This window comes from Gobio gobio (genome assembly GCF_949357685.1).
Source record: "Gobio gobio genome assembly, chromosome: 15".
NCBI lineage: Eukaryota > Metazoa > Chordata > Actinopteri > Cypriniformes > Gobionidae > Gobio > Gobio gobio.
The window spans coordinates 19,831,676-19,856,915 of record NC_137108.1 but is presented as its reverse complement, the minus strand read 5'-3'; the positions used below and the strand labels follow the sequence as shown (position 1 = coordinate 19,856,915).

General features: G+C 37.0%; 2 protein-coding genes across 14 annotated transcripts in view; one reads left to right on the top strand and one right to left on the bottom strand.

Annotated features, from left to right (window-relative positions):
• tax1bp1b (Tax1 (human T-cell leukemia virus type I) binding protein 1b) overlaps positions 1–25,041 on the bottom strand; it is a 46,480-nt gene extending 21,439 nt beyond the window's left edge. For 7 of the 13 annotated variants that reach the window (XM_079836184.1, XM_079836190.1, XM_079836196.1 and 4 more), the window contains exons 1-2: positions 24,745–24,860; positions 12,674–12,870 (exon numbers count right to left, since the gene is read on the bottom strand). In XM_079836184.1, coding sequence (XP_079692310.1) covers positions 12,674–12,850 — 177 coding nt within the window. In that variant the 5' untranslated portion in view covers positions 12,851–12,870; positions 24,745–24,860. Of the gene's footprint in view, positions 1–12,673; positions 12,871–19,788; positions 19,933–24,744 lie in introns of all 13 variants that reach the window. The other 6 variants (XM_079836193.1, XM_079836195.1, XM_079836188.1 and 3 more) reach the window with 4 other exon arrangements.
• gtf3c6 (general transcription factor IIIC, polypeptide 6, alpha) overlaps positions 1–25,240 on the top strand; it is a 1,355,101-nt gene that overhangs the window by 500,879 nt on the left and 828,982 nt on the right. The window lies entirely within an intron of this gene.

Below are 25,240 nucleotides of genomic sequence, written 5' to 3'. Positions count from 1 at the left end.
AAGTAGAGGGGTAGTGCAGAAAACAAGGTCCAGTGTGTGCATGAGAGCTTCTGTGCGTGTGTATGCGCGTATATGTGTGTAGGTGAGAAAGAAAGAAAGACAGAGCTTTGAAAATTATTTCAGAAATAAAGTTGTTTTTATATGCTTGGCCAGTGTATTTGTTTTTTGTGGCTATTTTGCTGTGGTAGACTGCAAGCCACTTTGAAATAGCCAAAATAATTTGGCAAAGTGATATGTAACTGCCACATGTTTAAGACTTGCAACACTTCTTAGCTGTGTAGTTACTGAAAAGTAGTCATCACCTCTGAACATCTGTCAACTGATTAGAATCAAGCATTCACAGCACTTGGGTATAAGATATTATATAAATCTAAAATATAGAATCTCCATTGTAGAATTCCAGAAATGTTCCTGTTAAATCTTAGATAAAAACATAATAAAATGTACAGTAAAAGAAAACGAGAACTGTTTAGTACTTGCATAACCTGGCTAATAAATAAATTAATAGCCACTATCCACAAACACTTAACATAACAGAGAAAATGAATAACAAATAAAATTAGAATAAAACTAGGGCTGCAACAACTCTGTCCATAGCAAATGTGAGTGTATTCCTGCAGAACATTCCTCTAATCTTTTTTATATAATTTGAATGTAGGGACATTTAAACTGTCCTTTTGCTTAGAAACGTTTTTGCACATAATGTAGCACAAACACACCCTTAAGAAAATGAACCATGTTTTTGGCATATTGATTACCATTTGTATAACCACATAAATACCATAGTTAAACTATGGATTTGAAGCAAAACCATGGTTAATTTGTGGGTTACCATTAAATAACTTCAATTATTTATTTATTATTATTATACTTGTTTGTTTTGTTCATTGTAAAACCATGGTTAATTTATGTAATGGTGGATATATTCACTATGCATGTTTTCATAGCCCTCAGCTGACACGTATGGAATAGTGGAATAGTGTGTTTTGTCAATTAACTTTTTTTTTGTTGCCTTTTTATCTGATTATACAAAAATAATCGACCAACTTATCGCTTATCAAAATAATTGTTAGTTGCAGCCCTAAATAAAACATTATAATAACAATATATCAAAACACTATTATCCATATGCCTCTAAAGTCAAAACACATAAAAATAAATAATAGTGCTGAATTTGGCAAATCTGAAGCTATAATGTTGCTAAGAGTTCATGCGATTTCTCCCACATGCATTAATAGGAAGACTGTAAATGCTTCGTCAGGCTGTCTCGGTCTTTGACCATTGCCTGATTCACGTCATGATGCAAAATTCTTTGGCACATTGTGCATTTTTCTCATCTCCATGAGGCCTAGCAGAAAGTCTTTGAGATGTAAGCATAAAAACATGGACTCGGCTGCGTTTTACGGGGGCAAGTGAAACTCAGCCTGTCTGCCACGTGTTTCTCGCCAAACCCTCGTGAATATGTTCGGTTGAGGGAGCGCGGCTACAACTCAGCCTTAACAGGAAGAAGAAAATAGGTGAAAATTTTATACATACTTCAGAATGGAAACCAAGATGTAATTATATGAATTTTATGTGTTGTTAACTGATGGTTGATGAGGGGGGAGTACAGAAAATACATCCATAATTTCAGCCCTCTGTCATAAAACTGTCAAACAAAATCAGACTCACATCGGGCTGGCTGTGTTTGTGAACATGCAAACGCACAAGCCTAGTACCTGCTATTGGCATCTATGTGGGAACTCTATGGTATCCTGGAAGTAACACACACACACAAAAAAAATGCAAACTCACTACAGCTCGGTCATGTTAGAAAGCTGTGTGGCTTTTTTTGCTCAAACCATACAGCTGACCTCTATGTCCACAATAACATTAGTGTTGCAGAAATCCCCTGATTGTACAAGAAAGTTGCCTGAGGTGCTGGAGCTGTAAAGAGCAGGAAGCCATTAAAGGCATGACCCATACGGAGCGTCATTACTGCCTGGACCAAACTCCACTCATTAGAGACGTTTGGAGGGGGAAGGAGTGAGAAAATTAAGCCCCTGTGTGTCTCTCATTTAGGTCTGCGGAGTGGTAACCAAATGGAGAAAAGATGGATGAGAATGAGAATGGCATGAGAAACGACACAAGAACATTTCCAGAATGAGAGCAGCTCCAGCAGCATTTGACAACAATGAATGATAATGCACAAATAAAAATAAACAAAGGAAAATGACTAATTAGGATGATTACTTTAATTTCCTGGATTACCATTTCGGTGGGGGGAAAACACAATTGAACGGCACAAAAATCTTTAGGAAAAACATATATTTAGTAGGCTTACTTTATTAGTACTTACATTTAATAAAACGACTAAAAACACAATACAAAATATTATATTATAATAAGTTATATCATCTTATAAATAAATCGGTCAATGACATGACCAAGTGCATTGTTTCCTTTTAAAAAAAATTTGATATATTAATTTTTAAAAAAAATCACTTTATTCTATAAAACCCATTTAGTTTGAATGAATTTTATGTTCATTTAAATAATACATATTTTATGTTTTGTCATCTTAAACCCTCAAAATGCCAGGTGGTGCAAGTGTCCGAACAAATGAACAGACTAAGACAACTATTTAAAATGGTGTCTAAATAATAAAAAAGTAAAAACTAAATAATATAGCATCATTTTAGGTTTGAAAGCTTTCACATAAACAAATTTTATAAATATCAGTAGTTTTAAAGCGGTTGAGATGATTGAAAAACTTTTGTCCAACAATTTGTATATTCTCAAACGTCAGGGTGGCACAACTGCAAACATGGCTCTTTTATTATGATTTGACAAGGTAATAACAGAAAACATGATAATGCATAATCCAGAGGAGCTCAACTGATCCTTGTGGCAAAGTGAAAAGGTTTGTAGGAAAAAACGTAACTGGTAATTTCAAGTACGGGTAGGTTGGTACACTTTCCATGTCAGTTGGTACAACTACAGTATATACATACAACTATTTGGTTGTACCGCCTTACATAAAAATGTATGACCTATATACCATTAAAGGCTTAGTTCACCCAAAAATTTAAATTCTGTAATTAATTACTCGCCCTCATGTTATTCCAAACCCGTAAGACCTTCGTTCATCTTCGGAACACAAATGAAGATAATTTTAATGAAATCCAAGAGCTCTCTGACTCCTTCAATCTTTCATAGACAGCAATTTAATTAAGACTTTCAAGGTCCAGAAAGGTATTAAGGACATCTTTAAAATAGTCCATGTGACTCCAGTGGTTCAACCTTAATTTTATGAAGCGACAAGAATACTTTTTGTGCGCAAAAAAAATAAATAAAAATGAAGACTTTATGCAACAATCTCTTCTAGCATGTGCCAACACAGTTTACGTTGTTCCCGCAGTGCAGCAATTCCTAGTTCTACATCAGAACAATGGCTCACCATTGGCTAACTCCTGCTTCAGCATCACACGTATGTGTCGTGGTGCTCATGTGAACAGTATCGGCCAATGGCGAGTCGGCGACTGATGTAGAACTAGGTAGCGCTGCACTGTGGTAACAACGTAAACTGTGTAAGAGACTCGCACAGTCTAAAAGAAATTGTTGCATAAAGTTATTTTTGCTTGTTTTTTGCCGCTTCATAACATTAAGGTTGAACCACTGGAGTCACATGGACTATTCTAACAATGTTTTACTACCTTTCTGTGCTGTGAAAGTGTTAATTAAATTGCTGTCTATGGAGGGGACAGAGACCTCTCAGATTTCATCGAAAATATCTCGTCTTACGGGTTTGAAACGACATGAGGGTGAGTAATTAATGACAGAATTTTCATTTTTGGGTGAACTAACCCTAGAAATAAATCAAATAGAAAAAGAAAAAGAAAAAAGGTAAACGTATATACTGACTTCAAAACGTATTTGGATACTCCACACAGACCTAAACATTTATATCATCGCATCAGATACCAAATTATCAAACAAGCACACTTTTGAAGCAATATGTAAAATAAAATAAAAAGAATATACTTTTAAAATCACAGTATAGGGTACATAGTGCAATTAAAAAAAACACTTTTGTGTGTGTTATGCATATAATAAATGAATAAAACTCCATAGAGAACAACAGAACATCTCAGTGTTTGTGAGAAAGTACCTAATTCCCTGACTCGTAATGACGCACAGACTTGGCCCATGACTCTGTCTGCGCTGGCTACATGCTGCATTGGGTACAGCGGGTCTATATATCAGGATGTAGTACAGAGAACAACTACTGCGCTGACAGGATAATTATAAAGCAGTGTTCACCTTCTCCATGGCGAGTCTGATAGCGTGTTCTGACAATCCAACATGACGCTCACAAGTTTTTCAACTAGACTCTCTCTGTAACCATTCCAACTTCAAAAGAGCCACAGGCAGCATGCCTGCTCAAACAAGAAACAATAGGCAAAAGGCAAATTCAATGACACTGAGAGGATTTCTCCTTCAGAGCCTTCAAAACATCCCTGCATGTAATCTTATGTCATCACAGACAATGCTATGATTCGGATATAACTGACTAAGAGGGGGAAGTAGTTGTCGTTTTCCATTGTTTGAATCGGAATTACACTGTATTAGGATTTTCTGATGTCAAGAAATGTACCCAGACTTTCATAAAGCTGGCATTCAGGTAAGATCAGTTAATCTCCTGAACACTAGGTGGCAATGATAGCCTTGCGACTATCTGCCGCTCCAGGCAAGTGACTCATGGAACAGGTCTTGCAATTTTCTGGTGTTTGGCATGGCTGCCTTTTGTCTGTCAACACAGACATAGCCATGTTAAGATTTATGATCTCGTGCCCTTCATAGCCAGAGGTTATTCTGTCTCTCTGGGTGTAGACAAATGTGCGTCAGTCAGTCAGTTCTGTTGGGAGGAACATGCCTTCCCTTCAGGGTATCGAAGACACTGCTATCCAATGGCACATCAGACTGCATAACAATGAAGCAAGTTCCATCATAATTGAGAACATAAAGATTGCCATTGGGAAGTAAGAACAATTATGTAAAACCGTTGTCCTCAAGGACCAACTGCCATCAATTGCATCAGTATTTGATATATAATGTGGCCTTCAAGTGGAGCTGAGTTTCAAGCATAATAAACATGACAGAATGAGGTTCATGGAATTCTCCTTCAGAGCCTTTAAAACTTCCCTACATGTAATCTTATGTCATCACATGTGTCATAATAAAAACAACAACGAATGCCCAACTCGAAAGAAGGAGCTTCCTCGATACACTCTAAAGCCACGTTCACACAGCAGCAGAATACGGTTATCAGTCGTGTTACTGTATTTGAGTCCTTAATATGTTTTCATTCACACACAGTTCAGTTTTTTACAGGAATGACAACCGCATTCTATAACCAAACTTGCACTCATACATTTTCAGGACTCACAGCCAGGTCTCTGAACCGGTTCAAGGAACGAAGGCAAAAAACGAAAATGAAAGTGACGAAATTTTAACAGGAACAAACAAAAACGAAGTTTCTGAACAGAAATGCTTTTTTGAAATGACCATTAACCGGTTAACAAAGTTATTTTGTCGTTCTGTTTAATATTTTAATTTGGCAGTCAACCAATCATGAAATTCAAAAAGTACAGCCTATGCAAATGTGACGGTGATGCATCCAACGTGAGTGAAATGCCTGCGCTCTGGTGGCATGGTGATATGCAATACAATATTGCTTTAAGTGTGTAAAATCTATTTAAATTATATGAAAAAAATATTTAAAAACTGCGAATGATACCATTTATGTGTTTCATATTCTTTCTGGGAAAAGAAAGCAGTGTTTAAGCACAAATTAATGTCACAAATCTGACAATATAATTTTATCATCAATGTAAATAAACAAAAAATGTAATGTCAATTTTTAAATACCAAAAACTCTTTGCTTGACTTGGAAATAGTTATATCAACCTAAAACTTAACACCAAGAACATACAGGTAAACAAAGACATCTGAACTAGGGGTGGACGATTATTTTTGTTATTTTTATTTATCTTTGTTATTAAAAATAAGAACTAAAAACAGTAGTCTTCACATGAATTAAATATACACTGATACATAATAAAGCTACAAAGGTTATTCAGCCAAGAGCACGGAGTGATTTTCTCTTGTTCTTTTGTTGTTTGACAGACAGTGGTAGGTTTACTGTATTAGCAGGCTGTCACTTTAAGACCTGATGTATGGATCCTATTGACACGCATTCGGTTTCTTTCCCCAACTGATATTGTTTACTTAAAGCATAACCGACTGTTTACATGAATACTCAAGACAGCCATTTTGACATAACTGTGCGTGTATTTGACAGTTTGAGTGTGTAACAAGGCATGAAACAGCACTGAAGGGATCACACGCTTTCAGAGAGGCGGCTTGTGCGCACATTTCTGTGTGTGTGTCAGACAACAGACAGCGCGAGACTGCAAGGAGGTGTTTTACGCAAGTTATTGCATTTAATAACTCTTTTTAACGTCAAGTCGCACAAGTAACAGTCGTGTGCCCAGTCTATTCTCTGCTATATGCATCGACCTAAAACGTACACAATGTTGAAGTAGCCTATTAAGATCATTCAGATATTGCGTGCCGTTGCGATATGCACATTTGCGATATTTCGATAATTTCGATATATTGTGCAGCCCTAGCAAATACCAAACTAAGACACTCTTCTCTGCTCCTCAAATACATAAAATAATAGCCTTTACCAACATTGTGTTTTTTTTAAGTAAAGATAATGCTGTATTTATTCAAAGAACCAGTTCTTTATTTACCCTTGCACTGCAAACAAGCAAAGACGGTCTCCAAAATGTGTGCCACACTTCATTCACGATTGAGGAGGGTGGAGCTACTGTATGAGGTTTTGCAGACAGTTTGAGGATCGACTGGAGTTCCGAGGTTTAGTCACAAGAAACCTTAAAATACTGACTCTGCTCAGAGTGAACGGATTGTTTTTTTCCCCTGTTTTTAAGCCCTGCTCACAAATGCATGCACGTAAATCCCATGCTGTGTGAACGGAACCAGACTGGACAACTAGTTATCTGTAATGCCATATAGTGCAAGAGAGCCGCTCTGTGCTGCACAAACGCGTGTCTACCGTGTTGCGGGTTTTAATGTGTGGTTTTGGTAACTTACAGTGACGGAGAAATGAGCTGTGTATCATCTGAAGGTTTTAGACCCAGTTACTGTTCTCTACCGGAGCTGCTCTCTTGTTGAGTCAAAGCTGACAAGTCTTTCCAGTTTTATGGATGTTGCAATATTTGATATTACTTTGGTCACTGTTACCATTGCCCGTACAGACAGTATTCCACACTACTGTAAGTTGCTGTGTGAACGGGACATTGAGACTGACAGTGTGAACATAGCCTAACGCAGAGTTCACACTGCACGATTTTCAAAGTCGTATCACTGCTCTTTTACACTGCACGACTGTCTGGGGTAGCAGTCAGTTGCTGCTGTGTGCACATTGCACGATGGATCGGCGCCAGGGGGTTTCACACTGCATGACTTTACAACAGGAAGAATCGCCGACAACACGCGAGAAGTGATAAGGAAATAATGCGAGATAGACCGGAGTCCTGGAATTGTTATTAAAAATGATAGCCCGCAAGAAGTTTGCGATCCAAATTGTCTGTGCACTGATTTGCAAACTAAAAGGATTATGGAGGAGGAAATGGTTCGGGAGAAGTGGGAAGCAAGGATTGGGTGTTGGAGGTAAATAAATAATTTAGCAATGTGCTGCTGTTGCGGCTGGTCAAGCAAATGTTTGTGTTTGATATAATTGTAAAGCTTATGTGTAATATTGATATTCTGGTATATAACTCCTCCCCGAACTTCCTGCTGCCTTGTGTCTTGCTCTCTCACTGGCTGTAGGTCATCGACGATGTAATTTTTAGTCAGAACCCATTTCACACAGCAGGATTTTGAATCAGGTCAGGTCCAGATATTTAGCATGCCAAATATCTCACAGGCGTCTGCAACTCATCAGTGATTCTCTCAGATTGCGTCTTTGATAATTCACTGGATTAAACAAAGTGCCAATTTGCCTCAGATTTCAGGCATTTGTCTGCAATTTTGCAAAACCTGTCACAGAGTGAAAATCGGGGCTAAAACCATGCAGTGTGAACTTGGCATAAGCCTCTCAAACACAGATATTCGAAAATCGCCATAAAGTCTGGTAGCTTCTTCCAACTAAGAACCCCTAAGAAGGGAATATTAATATTAATATTGCTGTAATGCACCACATCAGAAGGTTCTATGTATAATTTACAGCATAAACTGAAAGAAAATTTTATTTCCACATTATAACTGAATATGCCAAAATGATTCAGAATTGAATACAATCAAATCAAAATTGGACTCAAATCTACAGCAAAGTTATTTTCGTAAACGAAAACTGAAACTAAGACTAAAACTATTGGTCAAAAAACATTTTCGCAAACTGAAATAAAATTAAAAAATCATTATAAATGAAAAACTAAACGAAACTAACGAATCTTACTGAAAAACTAACTGAAATAAAATAATAATTAGCGAAAATAAATATTCGTTTTCGTATTTAATAAGCTCTTGAGGGAGTGTCTGTATATGGAGCTACAGCGCATGAAGTGAGCTGAGGAGATTAACTGCTGTCCTGTGACGCGACGCGTGAAGTGAACACATCGCTAGTCCTGTTCAACGGCTGTTCACAAAGAATGCGTTCGTGGCAGTGAAATGGGAAATGACACATGGTTATGAGAACTTAAGCTCACTGCTTTTAGAACGCCGTTACATACGCGACGAGAGACGCAGGTGCAACAGCAACTATAGTAGCAAGTGCTACTGTGTGTTTGAGATTTCATGTTCGCATTATATTGACAGGCTCAAAGGTGTTATCATTGTTTTTACAAATCATTTACTACTAATAATATTATCATCATCCGTGTGGAGACATTTCCCCACAAAGTAGGGAATACCAGGACACACACACACACACACACAGAGACACACACACACACACACACACACACACACACACACACACACACACACACACACACACACACGCAGGCAGCATATACACTTCATTATTTAATCACACTGTCTTCACAACAGTTAGTGTTGGCTGTAGTCAGATGACTTTAGCTGTGGTCACACTGCTAGCCTACATTGTACTACTGAAGAAATAATCTTTAAATAATCTTTTAATTGTTTAACAATATTTCATCTTTAATATTCATCTGGAATTTATCATTTTTACTTTCATATTTTTACGTTGCATTTATTTGGTTCTTTGTTCAATCGCAGACCATTTTTTGTCGTATAGGTCATAGCTTGACTCAAGCTTTTTTGCTTAAAAGGTGAAGACCCAACTTTATGCATGTTTTGTAGATTCCCCTCTCCGCTAAACATATTTTGTTGGACTGTCCTGGGTTAAAACAAGAATGCTCTTTTATCAAGTTATTTAATTTAAGAACTTATTTAGTAAGATTATGCATGAAAAGGTTTTGGAGTTTTTTTTATCATTAGTTGATTTAAAAAAATCTTGTATATGACATGTGTTTGTTTGCTTGGTTTTATTGTATTTATATGATATTTGTATTTTTGTAATTTAATTTTTGCCATGAATATAGCCTTAGCTGCTGACATGGCAATACAACAATCTGTATTCCTTTATTTTATTTATATTATTAAGATGTCTGCATAAGAGTAAACTCTAATCTGTGCAAACATTAAACTTTGCTGAAATTAAAAATCTTGATTTGGTCGCTACACTTCGTTCTGGTAACTCTGCTAAACTATAATTACTAAAACTAAAACTGAAACGAAATATAAAAACTAAATAGAAATGTGTTTACAAAATAAAAACTAAACTAAAACTAGCAAAATCATTCATAAAACTAACTAAAACTAAACTGAAATTTGTTGCAAAATCGAAAACGATAATAAAATAAAAACTAATTAAAAAATGCAAAACTATAATAACCTTGATCTACAGCTTGTGAATTAGAATTTAATTGAATTGAATTGAATCAGGAAATATGTATTGATACACAATACATTGAAATCCCATATACCACTTTGTGCTCAAGGATATCTTGTTTTTTATTATTTGAACAAAACTTTAAATATATTTTTTAAAAGATTTAAATGGCATGTACCTGACAAACTCAAAAAGTCAATTTAGAACAAAAATGGTGATTTCGGACAAATCTGCCCATTTTTCTGCGTGATATGCATCAGATGGCCTGTGGACTTTGGAGATTTTAACCCACCTTCCAAATAATTAAAAGCTGTACCTGTTTCTCGTGGGGGGTTGTCCCTTTTAATCAAAAACATTGGCCACAATGTGAAAGAGCTGCTGAGAAGCAGAAGCCTTCCTGACAGCCAGCCATAAAACAGCTTCATCAGACTCGCTATATCACACGCAAAGAAAAGTTCTAAAACACCACTTTGATCTGGTCGGATTCAAACACAGACATTAAACCCTGACAGTGACCACACTCAACTCCCCTTCCACTAACCTACAGCAGTCAGATGTTCTCTTTTATTTCCTCTCATCGTACAGTTCACATCCATAATGCTGTAAATACAGTTTGTTTTATGTTCACTCATCCAGCAGTAGCTGGGGAACTCCAGAAAGCAGAGACGGAGCCAAAACACCCCACTTATTCTGCCAACCCACATATTTCATTCCCATGCACACCGTCATGACCACATTCGTGTTCAACTACACTCCAGCCTGACTCGCTGCTTTGTGCCAGCATAGTGGAAATTTAAAACTACCAGTGGGTTGTAATATTTTATATAGTTTTTTTTTTCTCTCAGCCAAGCAAACAGCCAAGATCTTTCACAAATACTCAAACCGCATTCTGTTATACAAGCGGGTAGTAAATGTTCATGCTCACTTGTTGAAAACCTTGTTAGAAGGGGAAACAGTTGTGACTGAGATTTTCCTGGATATGATTCACACTTTTTCCCGAATAATGTTAACAAGACACACATACCCGATGAGTTCAGGGAGTCGCAACACATTTTCTTCAGGTTTAAAAAGAATGATTTCTTAATGAGTTCTCAATAAATAAATAAAATCCTCAACAAAAAACATCAGTTACATGTTCTGAAATGATACCTACAAAAAAAACAGTCTCTCTGGGTCAGACTAAAGCGAAATATGGTTCTGAAAATCTTTTACAACAGGAAACATTTAAGTGACCAGCAGTAAATCCAATATTATGTTAAGCACCAGTAATGGCGGCTTCCCAAATGTCACACTGCCAAATATAACGGCAGGGCCGGAATGGAATCAAGACGTTAGAGTTGCAGTAACATCGCACATGATTCCTATAAAATGGTAGGAAACCAACTTGGCTGATTTGAACATTGTTGTGAAAGAAGTGATGAAGGTAGATCTGACGTAAAACAAGCAAGGCCAGAAAGCCCAACAGGTTAACATTGGGTTGACTGGAATATTTGAATTCTAATATTTCACTTTAATAGCAGTTCCAAAATATAATTCAGTAGAACATAATCTGACAGTTGGATATCAAATATTATGTTTTATTAAAACTGTAACCTGAAAAATCAAAGGAAAACTAGCCTGCAATTCTAAGGGAAAATAGAAAAAAGTCTGTATTTGCCGCATGACAGTAGTTGGTGTAATTTGTTAAGTAACTAACAAAACTACAGTAAACAGTGGCTTCCTTCCAGGTGCAAAAAAAGCATAAAAGTAGGCCAGAGTTGGAATATAATGTATAGACATACTCAGACTTAGGGATTGTTACAAGTACCAGTACTGAAATTTAAAACAATGTGACGATATCAGCATTTCTGTAGTACCGGTAGTGCCGAGTATATTCGGTACCCACTAATAGGCAGCTGCTTTAGCAGTAGATTTAGCTACGTCTCAATGTAATAATAAAAATAATACTAATATTATTATTATTATTAGGTGTGCATAGAGGGTTGCTTATTTTTCACTTGATCTTTTTTATAAACAATGTTTACTTTTAAACAGCATGCCGCCTTCAAATGTTATATGTATTATTTAATTATAATGATTATCATCATAAATATTAAACTCATTGAATTATTATAATTTTTTAATAGTTAAATAAAATGTAACAATATTTTTTTTTGCTGTAGTACCGAAATTGGTACAGAGAACAGTAAATTGTATATGGTATTGGTACCGACTACTGGAATTTTGGTATCGTGACATCCCTACTCAGACTTGTATATTATTTTCCAAGTTGTCTATGATAGCTTTGTGTGAGGAACAGACTGAAACTGAATTTGTTATTTACAGAAAATGTTGGCTGATTAAATGATAGAATTAACTCCATGCGTGGACAATTTCACATTTAGTCGCAGTGGCTACCACAACTTCCACTATAAAATGTGTATGAAAACTAAGCACAGAATTGAAGCATGAATTAAAGCGTGAAGGGAGTGTGTGTGTGAGTGTGAGAGTGCGATTTATTGGAGAATCTTAATTGTAAGTGCCTTGTTTAAAGGTGAAATGCTGATGAAATGAAACAGAAGAACCCAAGTGAAGTTGCAATCTCTTATCTATACTTCTCTTGGTAGATACTTTCATATCCAAGAATTGTACAGAACATGGCAGAAAAGCAAGGTAAAACAGAGGCAAAATGAAAGTGAGTGTCACCTTGAATATGCCGACCCAATCCTTGGGATTTGGTTTAATGAACTGCGTGAGGGTGTAATGGCATTCTAATGCTGCATGAGGGAGGTAACTTTTCCCCACATTCTGGAAGATGACATGGGCAAAATTGGACGTTTCCATGGTGCTGCTTGCTACTGTCCCCTCCAGGAATAAAGCCATCTGTCTATCAGCAGCTGTGTCTGTGGGAAGACAGGACCCATTAGAAAAGTGAAACAGAGAAGAGACACCAAATAATATTCTGTGCCAGATTCTACAGTAATCTAGGGTGAATGTCTTTACGTAACATTATGAAACAATCAATGCCGGTAGCAGAACTCACACTTTCTGTCTATTTTCGTACTAAAGTACATTTTGTTAAACCTTCTGATAAATGCTGTACAATTAACATTTTCAAAAATCACACAAATAATAAACAGTCATCCAGATATTATTGCAAAATGATCCTGATGCAGGCACAACTGGATATGTTTTGACTGTACATAAGCCCACTTGTTACCAAATAATGAACTGACACAATATACTGATGAGTTGAACTTTTACTATGTCAGAAAAAATAGACATGAAGAGTTCAAGAATGAACACCATTTTATGTTTATTTTGCATTAATGACAAGCTGACTGTAGATTAATTCTAGCATTACATCCCTGCTTAACAGATAAATTAGGGATGCACCAATGTATAGGCCAATAAGTTTATTTGCATGCGTTTTAATTCCTTGCCAGGTAAAATTTGCATTCGCATGCTGTTCTTACATAAGCTTTTCTGAGCATGTACACCTGAAGCACACGCACACTAAAAACCTGTCACAAAGCCTGTGAGTACTGAACGAAGTTCTCTTTTGCATCTTATTGTGCTTAAATTGTTACGTGGCGTCAAATACGCTGCCCTTGAGATCAACTGCAATAGTGTGCTTTAAAGACGGAGAGCAAAACTCAAGCGCTCAAGCTGTTCAAGACGAGTGAAGGTGAGTGAAATATACTTTAGCCTCTAACTTAAACACTGGCAAGGGACAATTTATAAGCCAATATTTAGTCTCCTAACATTAAATATTTTGATTCTTGATTTCCTCGCATAAGCAGGGTTGCTTATCAGTACTCAACTAGTTTCATCACCACATTCTAAAAATGTGCGTCTTTGGAGGGTTGCTCAAAGAGCAAAGTTGATGATATCTATGAATACAAGAGATTATTCCAAATCAACAACTAAACATCTGATAGACACCGACTAGAAAAATAATAGCAACACACCTTTGCATCTGTGATAAAATATGTAATTTCTCAATAATGAATGCTTACGGTGTCTTTATATTACAAAATAAATCAAGTAGGCTTAATAATAGGCTTCCTAATGCGCAATTACCTAAAATTATATATTTCAAATCTATAAAACTCATAAAGGCCTGCGCGGACTTGATGAACATCTATGTAAGTGAAGTATGAGAATAAGAACACCATTATGCAAGCTGACATTTATATTGCTTGATTTTTAATTGTTATATACATATATTTTGTTGTCAACCAGGAGTAGGAACATGGTTGCGAAATCTTTAAAAAGGCATTTTTTAATGCATTACATTTTTTTTTAAGTACCCTATTATGCTTTTTCAAATATTACCTTTTATGCAGTGTGTAATATAGTTTGTGAATGAAAAAGGTCTGCATAGTTTTAAAGAAACTTTCTTTAAAAAAAAAAAGTGCATTAAAGTATAAAGTTATTGGCCTCATTTAACAATTAAAAGTAGAAATGAGCCCAGAAATCATTTTACGAAAGGGTTCATCTGTGATTCATGAAACATTCGTATGCTGCCATTCCCATAATATGAATAATTGTATATTGATAAATCAATGTGGCGACTCAAAACCATAGTCATTTGAACATCACGCCTCTAAAAATTCACGGTTTTGCCTCAAAAGCTTAAAGGTCCCGTTTTTCCTGTTTTTTTGAAGCTTTGATTGTGTTAACAGTGTGCAATATAACATGTGTTCATGTTTCGCGTGTAAAAAAAACTGTATTTTTCACACATCTGTATACCGCTGTTTTCACTGTCATAAAAACGGCTTGAAGATTTCCCTGTTCTATGAAGTCCCTCCTTCAGAAATACGTAACGAGTTCTGATTGTGCCAGCCGTTCCCGTGTTGTGATTCGACAGCAGCTTAGCGCACGTTGCCCGGAAAGGTCACGCCTCTTACCATAACGGGGAGATGCATGTGCTCAAAGTACAGCGTTCCTGAAGGCCAAACAAAGGTGATTTGACTCCGGGATGAAAATAACAGCGTCTCGACCGGTCTCGACGACATGGTGACAAACACACTACAAACGCAACCGAACGCAACACTTCCTCTTCTCCACGTGGGAGAACAACAAGACCACGCCCGCTTTTTTGCGTATTCTTGTGGGCGGAGGTTAGTCAACAAACTGTTCTATTGACGTCATTAAAGCAGGATGTACAGGGATGTAGTCCAAACCGGCCGTTCGCTGTAGGCTTTGAAAGGGAACTTCTGTTAAATAAAATATCTCGCTTGGCATTGAACTTTGAGCTTGATCATTTTACAGGTATTATTTATGCTCTAACAGCAACATTACACACTAACTAAAGTTTGAAAAATGGGATCACGAAGAACAGGACCTTTAAGGGTGCATCGCTGATAAAATTATACCAGCTCCCGCTGCAGTGTTCAGAGATGAAGTGTGGACTCATTTTGCAGCTTTACAGTATTAAATACAAACTGGACTATGCACTTTCTGTAACATAAAACTGTGAACATTTAAAGCAGGAACCAATAATATATAAAAACTAATATGCATGTGTATAATACCTAAAGAATCCTGCAAGCACTTTACACTTTTCCTTTTACTTAGATTGCACAACAATTTGTGATATAAATGCAGATCCCACTGTTTTGATTAGGGGTTTTTTTAGGGGTTTTTTTGCTCAGATTTTATGCATATGGTGGTGTGTTTTTTATGACAGTTTTTTTATGAAATCTTCCAAAAAAAACAACAAGAAATAACACAATATATCACCTTTTTTACAGAATTGCAATATAATCGCAATATATCATATTGTAACCCCTGCCTGTATTTTACCAGATTCCTGCCAGATTATTAGTGATACACAGCCCTACTTCACTCGTGTTTCAATATCCACATAAAACATAATCCTTGAAAATGTGTAATTCATCCAAAATATGTGCTTGGTGGGGTGGTGGGCATTTAATTTAATAAAATAAAGAAATAAAGAAAACTAATTTTGCTTTCTGTCGTCTCAGTTTCTGGTCAAGAAAATAATCTAAAAGAAAAGGCCGGTAACTATGGTGGTGTATTCTTAATGACGCAATATCTTGCCTTTCTTATAGCATTGCAATATATTGTATTGTAACCCCTGTTAGGGATGCACCGATACCATTTTTTCAGAACCGATCCGCTCCGATATCGGCTGATACCGATACCAATCCGATACCAGCACAGTTTTGTTTAAAAATTCAATGTAGAATTTCTATACCTAAGAGTGTTGAACTGATAATCACTCTTTTGTGTGTTAAACACAATCAACTAAATACAGACAACTTCATTATAACGAAAAACAACATATTAAAAAATATATATAATCACAATCTATGACAAAAAAAATACTACTATAAACTAGATCAGGGGTGGCGACTGTCGGTCCTGGAGAGCCTGAGGCCCTGTCCCAAATGGCACCCTAAACCCTCGCAGTCTTCCTCTGATTCCGCACTTTTACGACGTAATGCCGCTTTGACTGCGGGGAAGAAGTTTGCTGCGTAACCCGCACCCGGGCTCGGCAGAAGTGTGCATCGAGGGCTCATATCGACCTCAAAGGGGGCACTCGCGAGCACCCTTATGAGACCTAAAATGACAAATGGGACACCCTGCGGTCTCGTGGACTTAACGGACACGCGCATGCAGCAGCCATTGTAAGTCCACAAGACAGAAAATGCACATGAAGTGTGTCATTTGGGACAGGGCTACAGTCCTGCCGAGTTTTGCTTCAACCCTAATCAAACACACCTGAGCATGCTAATCAAGGTCTGAAGGGTTACTAGAAAGCTGCAGGCAGGTGAGTTTTATTAGGGTTGGAGCTGAACTCTGCAGGATTGAGGCTATCCAGGACTGGAGTTTGCCACCCCCTGAACTAGATGGTGGATAAAGATTAGTGGATAATTCAGCAGAAGTTACTCTAGAAAAATCATGAGTGCACAATAATTGTAAAATCTAAACATTTAGTGGGGAACAAATAAAAGTGAATAAATGTAGCGCTAAATCTGGTAAAATGTTACACATTGTTGTAAAATACATTCATGAAAAACAAGTAAATATATTTATAGAAATAGGGCCTATACATTCACATGCGTATGAAGAACAATACAATCTCTAGTCCAGTGTTGTGATGAAACAGACACCCGGTAGAAAGTAACACGATTTAGCAGCAATAAAGTCCAGCAAGATAAAGTCATTTTATGCAAAACCATAAACCGTTATCTACAGGTCAAGTATAATAATAGGAACATTGAATCATCTTGGAGAGAGCTTCATCGTGTTGACTGTCATAACCGAACGCAACACACAGTTTGAAAGCTGAATGGAGAATGACTGACAGCTGCAGTGGAGGGAAGCATTCACGTGAACTTGAATTTAATGACTTAAATATTCATCTGTACCTCACATTAAACTATGGCATGGCTTCAGAACACTTAATATAATGCACGAAGAAGAGTTGATTATGCTTTATAATGTTGTCGTGCCTTTTGCAGGGCACTGGGGCTTAACAATAACAGAATATTAAAAGCACAGAATCGAATTTGGATCGGTCCTGTCTGACCGATACCCGATCGGCAAATAAGGCTGTATCAGAGCCGATACTGAGTATCGGATTGGCGCATTCCTAACTCCGGTATCGTGATACATATCGTTAGACCTGTCACGATTATAAAAATAATCGTTTGATCGCGATTAATTGGTCTAATCGCGGTCAATTGGTCTAATCGCGGTCATTACAGGTGATCGTTATTATTGCCCACTATTAGAAGACACAAGGGGGCCCTGTAGTTAGTAGCGGGAAGTTCGGATCATTTTACAGACTCGGATCTTTGAATCTCGTTCAGCAAAATGAAAAAAAAAAAAAATTTGAGTCATTTCAGCATAACAGGAAGAACGAAAGACTCGGACCCGGCGGAACGCGAACCTCGAAAGATGAACTAATAATTTCTCTTTCCGGTTCTGACAGCATAGTCTACTATAGGACTGACAGGAAGAACGAAAGACTCAACCCGAACTCGAGGGATGAACTAACATTTTCTGTTTCATGTACAGAACCTATGGGATTTTGCGCACACGCGCGGCCAACAAAAGAACGGATCACTCTCTGAGACAACTCGGTAGTCCCGAGTCATATAAAGAATCATTCGTTCATGAACGACGTACCTGCAGCACTCTACTTCTACCGGTCTCCCTCTGAATTCATTACGCTGAGCATTACGTTCAAATGATATTGCCCTGTTGATTTCTCCATCCTGAGTTAGAGCAGCCCAGTTATTCAACAAAGATGGATTTAGTTTCAAAGCCGAAAACGACAACGTCAATCAACATGACATCATGGCTTTGCTTAACTTTCTAAAGCCAAATGGCGTGTTATCTGTACGCATTTTGAGCTATCCGCGTGTATGTCTACGCTGTGTGATTCCGCGTGTATGTGTACGCCGAAACAAACCATAATCTCCACGTGTATGTCTACGCAGTGTGATTCCGCTTGTATGTGTACGCCGAAACAAACCATAATCTCCACGTGTATGTCTACGCAGTGTGATTCCGCTTGTATGTGTACGCCGAAACGAACCATCATCTCCGCGTGTATGTCTACGCCGTGTGATTCCGCGTGAATGTAAATGGATTTATAAACATACTAAATTATGTTTTTTTTTTTTAAATGTAAAAATGCAGAATGTTTCTTGTGATGGGTAGGTTTAGGGGCAGTGTGTGTGTGTGTGTGTGTGTGTGTGTGTGTGTGTGATGGGTAGGGACAGTGTAGGGGGATAGAATGAAACGGCGTTGATAAACACGTTAAAAAGCGATTATGCGTCTTGATAGCACTCCAAAATGGCATAGCGAATTGGCGTGTCATACATAGGTTTCCTTTAATTTCCAAGTTGGCGAGAAAGTAGCCTACATGTGCATATGTGCAACAAGTAACGTTACTGCTTCTGAAAGAATGTTCAGTACAGCTGGCAACATTGTCACCCCAGTTAGATGCTGTCTTAAGCCAGAAAAAGTCAACATGCTAGTGTTTCTTTCCCGTAATCTACCAAGCCATTAAGGAGCATGATTGTTTTTATTTCAGAATTTGATTTTTATGGCCTGTTCTGTTATGGTCATAGTTTATATTTGTGATTCATTGTTTTTGTTATTTACAGAATTTTCAAAGTTGTAAAATATATTTATATTTTACTTTAGTTTGGAATGAGATATTGACAGTCCTTTATGTGTTATGGTAACTTTATGGTGATTGTTTCTATTATTTATACTTTCATATACATTTACATTGTTTCTTTAAATGTACACATTTCTGAAAGATACATATTTTTCATTGATTAAATTACTTTAATATTTAAAGGCTTTAAGTGTATTAATGTGTTATTGCAAGTGACAACTTACAAGGGATTCAATTAAATAATCACAACAATTTGTATGACAATTAATCGACAAAGCCCTAAAACAGGCAATTAATCGCCAAAGCCCTAAAATAGACAATTAATCGTCATAATCGCAATTATTTATTGGACAATTAATCGTCAGCTAAATTTCATAATCGTGACAGCCCTACATATCGTATCACCAGAAACTGTCCATAATGGCCGTACGCCAGACTAGTATCGGTGGAAGAGCGACCTCTGACCAACCCATGACATATTGATGCACACAGAAGCGCAGAGGATAGAGCAAAACCAAAACACTGGTCACAATTAGAAGTCTTAATTGAGAATTTTTAAAAAGAAATGTCCGAGGATTTCGATATAAGAGAAGAGGAGCTTGAGTTTGTTGATCAGCCCTATTTGTATTAACCGCGAGAGGCGTCTACTCACCTAAGCTTACGCTACTCCTACATCGGGTCAGAGGTCACTCTTCCGCTGGAACTCGACTTGCGCACGGCCATTACAAGCGGCAACCTCCCCCTGTTTCTCTTGAACCCAATAGACCCTTTTTGCGCCGACATCACAATTACGTCACTGGAGGCAAAACAAAGGAAAAACTGGAGGCGGCCAATACAAACCAGCACAGAGTCGGAGCTCAAAATTTCATCTTTTTGTGATATTGGGTGCCAGAATCGACGGAGTACAGGCTCTAAATTGAAATTTTACCGCACACCTGCTACTACTGCCAGACAAAAAATGACGACACCTGTGGTAAAACGCAATAAAACGAGCTGGAGTGTGTGCTGGCGCTGGCTAGGCAGAACTTCGGATCGTACGACACAAAACTCATCTGTTAAATCTGTGCATTTTAAGTCTTATACGTGTCCATTTAGCACATATTTATAGGCATCTAACGATCTAAACTATGCACATTCATGTTTTCACCATGAAGTAGCCTAAACTGGGAAATTTAGATATTTAATGTGAATTTTACAAAAAATGTTGCCATTTTAAATAAACCTGTATATAAATATCATTACTAATTTCAGCAAATACATTTTAAAAATGCCCTATATCCCCTTAAACTGCACAACTGTAGATTAAAAACATTAGTCTATTAAAAAAAGCGATAATTTGTTTATAAAAAACTGGCATGATTTTTTTATAAAATCGCACTGAGTACCCAGAACAGCTGCTTGCATAAAGTTTAAGGTAAAAATAAGCATTTGCCTATTCCGCGTATGCCGCGGGCCGGACCTGGGTGTAATGGCTCAACCGGAGGTAATGCTGTCAGATCGTCCATCCATTGAGTGAGCGTGTACGGGGTCGGTCAATCTGGTTCCGTCCGTTAAGGTTAACTTTTTTAAATAACAGTCACAGTCCAGGACAGAGAGTGACAGGGCTCCAGAGTGCGACTAAATGGTCGCATTTTGCGACTAAAATTTGAGAGTGTGCGACTGAATTTTACATCCAGTCGCACATGTGCGACCAGTAAATTTGCCTGCTGTCGGTACTGGAGAAATTAAGAAAATACACTTACTAATTATAATTGATAGACGTAATGTCTGGCAAATTCTATCTTTGCCAGCCGTTTCTATATGAGATAATATTAAACCATTTGTCCGTGATGCATTTTTGCCATTCGCAATGCAGAAGAGAGAGAAAGCGAGCGAGCACTGTCACAGGAGCTACAGTGAACACAACACCAGTCAGCTTAATGAGTGACGATGGCCAAGAGAACTACACAAAAGTTTAGTCTTCTTAAACTTTAGGGATGTCCTGTGATATTAATCTAATTTTATTTTCGATTTTGGCTTTCCAGAGTTATAAAAAGATGATATGAGGTAAAACTATTCCTATAGCCGTGTTCCGTCGAGCGCGACATCCTTCCCTTCACAGCCTTGCGCTGTCATTTCTCCTTAAACCTAAACTAAACGTCAGATTCAGTGATTGTTGTAAACTGCAGTCTCTACTGTTGCTAAACGGCGGGATGTGTTTGATAATAAAGAGCTATTAAATGCACAATAATCCGCGCAAGAGACGCTGTTTCCAACTTCAAGGCGGTTTATGTGTGTGTGCTGCGAAATTGACCGATTTGCACATTGTATTTTAGGCTTCGCGTGCGCGTCTAAACCATCAAATAAACAACAAATAGCCGGTGTCAAAATGACCGGATTGGAGAGTAGTTATTTTAACAGTTTATATCTTAAATGGGCGTAAATAGTTTGGAGAAATAGGAGAATATGATATTAGGCTATTAGTTCTACATTCGATCGGTCTTAAAGGGGCAGCGTCTAATAAACCTGCTGACGATTGAGCCATTAATTCGAATCGAACAAAAGGCAAATAGAAAATATTCACATCTCTTGAATTAATAACTTTAGCTTTTATAAGCATTAATCTATCAATTTATACAGTGAAAACTATGCAGTGTTATTTTACATTTCATTGCTTTATTAGATTTCTTTGTAGGTTTGTTCTTTCTAAGTAATATTAATGTTAATGTTAGCAGACCTTCCGAATGCCGGCACACTGGTCCATTTACAAATAGATGTTTTATATTTTTGTTCAAACTTTGCGGTTTCTTTTGCTATAGATATTTTACTTTTCAGATTATAAAGCCATGTTAATTATGTTCTTAATTATGTTTTTTAAATATATAAAGTATAATAAAAAGAACCGGTAAGAATACTGTTAAAGTACCGGATCGATAAGCAGTATCGGTAAGAGTAATAATACCATTAAAATCTTAACAATACCGATCCCTATTAGTAATACAGTGGAAATTAGTAGATTTGGTTAGCATGTTGATTTACGGTGTGCGCCCCTAAAATTTCTGATTGTGCCCCTAAAATTTTCAGTTGGGGGCCACTGTGCTCCTAGTGAAAAAAGTTAGTCTGGAGCCCTGAGTGACCTTACATACTCAGATACAATTACTCCAGTCATTGTTTATAAACAAGCTCATCCTTAAAAAAAAAAAAAACTTGCTGGCTAGCGTTAGTGAAGCGATCAGGGGAATAGTTCTGCCTCCAGCTAGGCTCCGCCCACAAAAAATCATCACAATGTTTACTAACTGAAAAAGGGTCTATAAGGAAGTGACTTAAACTGCTATTCATTGATTGGCCGCTAGAGACAGGCTCCAGAAGGGAACAGAATCTCATTGAGCCCCATGTTAAAATGCCCAGCTTTACAGCAGAATAAAACATGTTTACAGCCTGGTACAAATTGTGGTTTTGGTCTATATAGCTAATTTTGCCCTTCATGACAACTGTGAGGGGGTGAATTTTTTTATAACTCGTCGTTTATATTATATAAAGCCTTAAAGTTCCTCATAATTAAGGGCGTGGCCACTTTGAGTGACAGGTGGATTGTCGTTTGTCTGCTGTCTGTTAGTCATCACGTCACTTCAGCTCCGCCCACGTCCCGCCTCTTTGCCCAGTTTCAGTTATCTGGGTGTGACAAGATGGCAATGGCCAGCTCGACCCTACTTTACGCTTCAAAACTGCTCTTCAGAATCCTATGGGTGGCGTCACAGTCCATATTTTTTTACAGTCTATGGGCCATTACTGGAAGCCAGTTATTATAGTTTATAAAGTTATAAATATGGATATTTTTCTTACAAAAAAAGCATTCACTTCACTTCAGAAGGCCTTTATTAACACCCTGGAGCTGTATGGATTACTCTTATGATGGAGGGATGTGCTTTTTTGGCCTTCAAAATCTAGGAGACCATTCACTACCATTATAAAGCTTGGAAGAACCAGGATGTTTTTTTTTATTTAACTCCGATTGTTTGAAGAAAGTCATATATACCTAGGACGGCTTGAGGGTGAGTAGGGGAAAATTTTCATTTTGGGGTGAACTGACCCTTTAAAGCATATCAATATAATAAGTTAATAATAAGCAAACTGCATTTATTGTAACCAAGGTAACTGGGTCAAATTATTATACAATTATTACTTACCACATCTATCAAATTCTAAGAAATGTACCTTTTTTTATGGTTTGACTGAAATGTTCGCCATGTCTCACGCTCATATGGTGATGACTCAGTAAGGAATGAACAAAGTCTGCTGATTGTCAAGGGTTTTTTTTTACGTGTGGTTGTGAACAGTCAACACTAGCCACACTGATAAGACAGAGAGTCATTTGTTTTGTAATCATGGTGATCCCTAAATAATATTTCAGTGGCGGAGTTTAGTGGTTTACCTGACTAGTTTGTAGGCATTCAGTGCAAATTATTTGAGGAAAACGTGATGTACATGAAAACCTTCTTTTCATATACTTCACTAAACTGTCTAAAATAATTTGTTCTTATTTAATCTAAAGAAACGCAACATCATCTTATGTAGGATAGGAGAGCAGCAGAGTATGGATTTGCTGACACTAAAGAGACTCTGTCATGCTTTCAGAAACAGCTGAGCTCTACTAAAAAACAAAGCTGTCTGTTTTTTTTTTTTCAGACGACACACTTCAGCATGCAAAGGAGTGAAAACTTCCGACAATGGCGCATACAAAATAATAACATCCTCTCAAATCAAAAATATTATTACCTTTATCCGAGTAGTGACGTCAAACATGACGTGTTTACAAACTTGAACAGTAAAAAACGCTTCACGTTTACACAATCATTTAGCCCTGTAACAACAAAACTAACGTAGTTATTGAGGCAATTTAGTTATAACTTCCGTGAAAATGATTTGCCTGGCAATCCAAAGGTCGTCACAACACGGATTATTGACACAACGCAAACAAAAGTATGACATTATATAATTTAGCCACAAATTAATTATTTATTCGTTTAAATGACTGTTAAAAAACGATGCACCTCAATACTCGCGTTTTATAGACATTAATGTGTTTATAATAGGCCGAAGTTACTAGCACGGACACTTGCAACTTCCTTCCAGTGTTTATCATGTTGTGTCGAGAAAAAATAGTTTAGTTTAATCAATTATTTCTTATACCGCACAGTGTATATATATTCTATACATATTATTTATACCAAACATAGTCTATACATCACGTTTCTATATTAGCTAAGCTAGTGGTAGCGATGTAGCTTGCTAGCGCGTCTTAGCCGTCTGGCTAAACAATAACAAACCATAATGTCAAGACAATTACAGCTTATTAGCTTTTTGCCATTTAATCAATGTTAAACCATTCCAAACCAACATCTTATTTGCTTGTTATTTCTTTATAAAAATAGATAAGTTAATATCTTAAGTCAAGTCAAAGTGTAAGGCCGATATTTAAAGACTAACCCTTATGCCCGACCAACTGTATTTCACCAAAACAGAGCTCAAAATTATATTACAAGTTAGTCCAATACAATCATAGTAGATATGAAAGACTAATACGAATATAGACATATAATAGAAGTAAATAAATTAGACTGTACAATACCTCATTTTCAGGCTGAAGTATCACAAAAAACCCCAGCGCTGTGTTTGACGCACTTTCCAGTCTCAGCGCAAGTACATCCCCCTGTCCGTGTCAGTGGTTTCCCGGAACAACACAATAACAACAACACACCACACATATCCTAATGTAGTTTACAATCACCATCACCAGGCTACGACTAACGACACGTATGAAACTGCTATTAGAAAAAAAAATTAGAAGGTAAAAACGATATATGTTTATTGTGCTGGATAAACGCATTTAGTAGCGCGTGCTTAAGTTATTTTACAGCTGTACAAATGTTTCATGTTTTCATATTCTTTTTTATTTATTTTTTGTACAAATAATAATAAACAACAAAACTACATGTATTGATGATCTTTAGTTTGTCACTAATAATGATCTTTAGTTTGTCACTAATGTGTCTAATAAATGAACACTGCCACATAGAAATGTGACATTAGCTATCAGGCTTACGTTATTGCTTACATTTACTGTC